The sequence below is a fragment of the Aedes albopictus genome, chromosome 3 (genome assembly GCF_035046485.1).
Source record: "Aedes albopictus strain Foshan chromosome 3, AalbF5, whole genome shotgun sequence".
In the NCBI taxonomy this organism is placed as follows: Eukaryota; Metazoa; Arthropoda; class Insecta; order Diptera; family Culicidae; genus Aedes; species Aedes albopictus.
The window spans coordinates 443,617,977-443,623,367 of record NC_085138.1 but is presented as its reverse complement, the minus strand read 5'-3'; the positions used below and the strand labels follow the sequence as shown (position 1 = coordinate 443,623,367).

The 5,391-nt window shown below is 43.9% G+C and overlaps 1 protein-coding gene across 1 annotated transcript; it reads left to right on the top strand.

Annotated features, from left to right (window-relative positions):
• Nucleotides 1-2,294: 2,294 nt before the first annotated feature.
• On the top strand, nt 2,295-5,107 carry LOC109425933 (rab-like protein 6). The gene is made up of 4 exons (XM_019701323.3): nt 2,295-2,913; nt 3,036-3,685; nt 3,872-4,747; nt 4,814-5,107. Exons 1-4 carry the CDS (start codon nt 2,775-2,777, stop codon nt 4,991-4,993), a joined length of 1,845 nt encoding a protein of 614 aa, XP_019556868.2. The 5' UTR covers nt 2,295-2,774; the 3' UTR covers nt 4,994-5,107.
• Nucleotides 5,108-5,391: the final 284 nt, after the last annotated feature.

Sequence of the window (5,391 nt, the reverse complement as noted above, 5' to 3'; positions counted from 1 at the left end):
GTAGTGGGCAAACGTCAAACTCGAACAAAAACTATGCGAGCGCTACGGGTGATCATTTGACCAACTATCAAATTTTCAATTAGACCGTCAAATCGGTGTACGATGGGAATTATCAGAGTGTTACGTCTGTTTGTCTGTGATAATATTTAATTAATTCTGCCATCAAAAGTTTATGCTTATGAAGAAACTTTTGTCACTGCTCTTCTCGAAAAAACTTTCATTTCAGCTGCTTGATTCACTTCTGCCGATTTTATTCGCGCTATTCTTTGCAATGCATGTCAGATTTCTTCGATTGTGCTGTTATCTTTTTCAAAATTTGGGAAAACAAGTTCGAATATAATTAGCAAACGTAAACAAAACAACTTACACCACAACAAAGTCACGCAAAAAGTTTGAACATCAAGTTTTGTGGCAAGTGTTGGAAGCTGTTGTAAACAAAACGAACAGCGTTGCCGAATCGACATATGTAACTTCCGCTCATCTCTATGTAGAGGATTTCTAGATTTACCTATCCTCGGTACCCACCTAACGTAATTTATGTTCAGTCCCTTACTGTCAGAGCTGTCAGATCGGTGTAACACGCTAAAAATAATTTACACAAAAGGCAATTTACACGGAAAAAATACACGATAATGAATATTTATTGGGTACCGGACTGGACACAGAAAATTTAATGGTTTTCTTTGGTACATCGAGGTCTTGAAATTAGTCTATGATGATACTGTTATATGTCATGCATTTTGCTTCTATCATGCGGGCAGGGTGCGCCAATTAACATATGCAACTCCAATAATATTCTACACATTTTGAAAAAAGTTTCCTCGGCTGGAGCGGGAATCGAACATACAACGCCTAAATGACCGACGCCGCTAGCCGCACGACCACGAAGCTCACTTATTGGAATTGCGAAATTCTGTAAAACGTGTTCCACTTTATCTGCCAATGTTGCTTTTCCACCCGGCCAAAGTTATATCACAGACAAGCAGACGTCTCACTACTCATTTCTCATCGTTTCACTTTTTAACGGATTATTCAAATATTCCGTAGTTCGCAAATCGCTCGCTCATGGCGCTTGCATCGTTTTGGCGCTTGCATCGTTTTGCTCCTGTTTGCTCACTACCGCCATCTACTCAGTGGATTTGCGTACCACAGTATAATTAGCATAGGGTGATTATGTTTGCGTGACGATGATTTTTATCGCATTTTCTTCTAAGTGACACGTCTGTTTGTCTGTGGTTATATGCACAGCTGATGTATCGATCGTGTTATGTGCATATAACTCCGATATGTGCAAGTGACATTTAGTTTTATTTATTAGAAGGCTTTTCAATCGGAACTGTTTATGATATGATACGTATAACGATTCATTTGAAGTGAACGTGTCAGACTAGGGGTAAAATGTATGTGTAGCGTCTGATAAAATAGGCTCTTGGAATTATTTCAGTGTAGTTACGTAGGTATAATATTTGAACGAACCATTGCAGTTTATTACCGTTTGCACAATAGAGTTAATAAACTATAGAGGACGAATGTCACTGCTGTTCCCTTTGTTCTCGCTCGCAAACATGTCGGGTATCTATCTGTCAAGCTGCATACTTTTTCGCTTTGACACTTATAGCCCGGCCTATCTCCGCCAGCAAGAGATGTTTCGGCAGCGACGCCAGTGACATTCTTCCTCTATAGTTTATTATCTCTATTGTTTGCACCAACGTCTACTGTATTTATTTATGCCGTTTTTCTTTTTTAACCTGGGTTGGAACTGGATTAGCGGAAAATGTGCAAACAACTTTAGTTAATACTATGGAATCGGTAGTTTTACAACAAAATTTATTTCAGAGTACGTTGGATGGAGATGGCCTAAATCAAGGACAATACATTTTACTAAGGTGGCGCAGATAAACATTGCAAACCACTGGTTGTCTCTTCCATTCTTCTGGTGTTCTTATGGAACTAAAATAGTGACGTTACTATTTTAGTTGCATAAGAGCAACATTAACGGCAGCTACTATTCGAGCAACCCGCGCAGCGCTACCATTTTGACTTAACCACCCTTTTCCACACCGGTAGTAATCAAATTAGTCACCCTGATTCGTATCGGGAGGGCTGTCATATTCCCATAGCATTTTTAGCAGCGCAACTGTCCCGCTACTATATTTGGTCACCCACCCATAGCGCTACTATTTTGCGAGCTCATCCAGCAGCGACCGGTAAAGTTTGCTGCAATGATGGAGGGCTGCCAAACGGGGTATAGAAGCGCACCGTTAAAGGTGCTCTAAGAACACCAGAAGAGTGGAAGAGACAACCAGTGGTTTGCAATGTTTATCTGCGCCACCTTAGTAAAATGTATTCTCCTTGGGCCTAAATAACTGAACGAACACGGCCAGAAACACCATCTTCAGACCTCTCGGGCAGTGTTGTTTTGCTGACGTTGCTTTCTGTCAAAGCGCGTGTTGATTGGTGTGCGTAAAAGTTTATGAATGAAATCTGCAAAGTGCATTCGGTTCGTTGCATTCTCCTGTATTTCTCCATCTGTTTCACATCGGAATCTGGTAATCTTGTAGTCACGAAGAAACGGCGATAAGATCATTGTTCCCGGAGCGAATCGGTGTGCTTAGTGCGTCCCTTATCAGCGGAGAAATGTAAATAGAATGGCTCCACCAGTAATTGTTCGGTTCGAGTTGAGAAGAGAAAATTTTCCTTTGCATTGAGGTCACCACACAGACCAGCTGCTGCTGCTACGTCGTCATCGATTCGATCGAAAACCTAGCAGCAGGATGTTTAATGTGTTCAAAAAGTTGGCCACGAAGGGCGATGGGCCTGCCGGTGGAGGCGGTGCTGCCGTGCCGGGATCCGTCGGGCAGCAGATGTCGGATTCGCTGAAAAAGAAGTTCTCCCGAGGAGTGCAGTACAACAGTGAGTATTCTTCTGTTTCTCTATTGTCGGAGGTTGGCACTGTTGGGGGTCACTAAACTTTGGAAGTAACTGTTCATTCATTCTGGGTTGTTTGATTGTGATCGGTTCGTTTTTATTTTCAGTGAAAGTGATTATCAAAGGCGATCGCAATGTGGGCAAATCGTGCCTCCTGGAACGACTTCAGGGCAAAGCATTTCTTGAGCAGTACAATCCGACAGACCAGATCCAGGTGGCCTCTATTCAGTGGTCCTTCAAGGCAACGGACGACATTGTCAAGGTCGAAGTTTGGGATGTGGTAGACCGAGGAAAATCCAAACAGAAATCCGGAGGTCTGAAGTTGAATACAGATGCCCAGGCCAAGGAAGACATTCCGGTGCTGGACGCGGAGTTCCTGGATGTTTACAAAGGAACTCATTGTGTCATCATGATGATGGACATTACCAAGGCGTGGACGTTTGATTACGTGTGTCGGGAAATGCCAAAAGTGCCGGGAGAGATTCCGGTGCTGCTACTGGGGAACCATTGCGACATGGGTCACCATCGGGTCATCAGTAAGGACCAGATTCAGGGTTTCATCGAGGATACCAGTCGGAATCGAACTGCAGAGATTGTGTACGGCGACAGTTCCATGAGGAACGGATTTGGGCTCCGGTTGCTACATAAGTTCTTCGGCATTCCGTTCCTGTACCTTCAGAAAAGTGCCCTCGAGGCATCGCTTAAGAAAAATGAACAAGACGCGGACATTTGCCGGTTGGAGATAAGCGAGTTCCTGGTAAGAATGAGCTGTGAGCTGTTAATTTTTATGGGCTGTATGGGATGGGGTTCATTGAACACAAACCGTGTTTTTCCTGATTCATTACAAGATGAAATAATTTTTCATTAGGTCAATCATTATTTATTATTATCGTTACTGTCTTGAAATTACATATTTCATATTTTCTTTCCCACTTTTGCACAGAAATCCGATGAATCCGACTACACCAACTTTCTGGAGCAGCTGATCAATCGCAAGAAGTCCCATCCGGCCTCAGCTCCGTCCACCCCGCTGGAGCAAATGCCCCGGCCGACTAAGAGCATCATCCTGGGCGGAGGACACCCGATAATTGTTCCGGACAAAAACAGCCATCTAGCGGTCGCGTCGACCTCCACCGTCAACACTGTCAAGCTTTCCTCGCCAATCGGTGGAAACAAGGCCAATGCATCTCCGGTTAAAAATTCCCAAAGTGTCGAAGCTCTTCGGATTCCGAAAAGTGCCACCATGGGATCGATTCCGGCGGAGGGAAGCAGCAGTGGATTTGTGGCCACGGGGGGTGGATTGGGATCTCCCGGTGGTAAAATCAGCAATGTGGATGAGTTCTGCCCGGATGGAGGCGTTTTGGACAAGTCCTTCCTGGACGATGGTCCTTTGGATGGTCCAGCAACGACGCAAGAACCCAATCAAATGCATGAATCTGATAGTGAGGATGAGAACCATCACAATCCGTTGGTTTCACGCTTCGATGACGAGATTGTTGCTGATGGGGCGGATCAACCGGATGAATCTTCAATTGCCAAGTCCAGGAATTGTTCGGATTCACCCCGTAGGGCAAACCCTCTCCGGCAACAGCAAACTCCTTCGCCCAACCCGGTCGTTGTGGATCGAGCTTTCTCTCTGTCCAGCATTGAACTGGAGATTGAACGGGTGGACGCAGCGAATGCCGATGCTGGGTCCCTGAACGATAGCGAAAGCTGGTCACTCGATACCAAGGAGCGGCGATCGCCGGAAGGTGGTGAAGATGTCGGTTCCAACGTATCGGTCACTTGCTCCAAAAGTACTAGCAGCAGTGGGAAGAAGGTATGAATTAAGCATTCGGTTGGTTCTAAATGTTTACTACATATGATCTTTTCGACACCATTTCAGAGTAAAGACAAGGACAAGGAGCGTAGCAGCAAGCACAAAAAGTCCAAGAAATCCAGCCGCGAGAAGGACGAATCCCGGGAGGAACGACGGCGCAGCAAACGCAAAAGCCACGTCGATGAGTTCGTCCAGGAGATGAAAACCAGCGTCGACTATTGCGAGGAAGCGTACGAAGCGATTTGAGAGACTTATCCATTGAAAAAGTGGACCTTTTAAACAGAGTGTGCTTAATTTGCTAAAACTATTCCTTCCTTCATTTTTTGTACTGTTCAAAATATTATACTCGTTTATTTTTTATATATTGTTAACTTGCTAAGATGTTGCGCTAAAGGTAGAAAATTTCTAATCTTCAATGCTAGAAAAGTTTCATTCCACACTTTATTGGATAAATCTCAATGGAAGCCCCCAATGCAATTATACCTAGTATAATGAACACATTATTGGAATCGTAAATCAATTGTTGTATAAATTCTAATCACTCGGTGTAATATTGAAAATTGTGAATGAAGAAAAGATGAAACATTTTACCTATTAAAAGTTATCTGCTCCAAAAAAAACTTCGGTGGTACCTATGACTCCTC

Bases quoted from the DNA above. Each gene is read 5' to 3' on its own strand.
- LOC109425933 (XM_019701323.3), top strand. From the start codon at position 2,775: ATGTTTAATGTGTTCAAAAAGTTGGCCACGAAGGGCGATGGGCCTGCC. The intron at 2,914-3,035 runs GTGAGTATTCTT...TTTTATTTTCAG, and splicing joins CCGAGGAGTGCAGTACAACA to TGAAAGTGATTATCAAAGGC. The intron at 3,686-3,871 runs GTAAGAATGAGC...ACTTTTGCACAG, and splicing joins TGGAGATAAGCGAGTTCCTG to AAATCCGATGAATCCGACTA.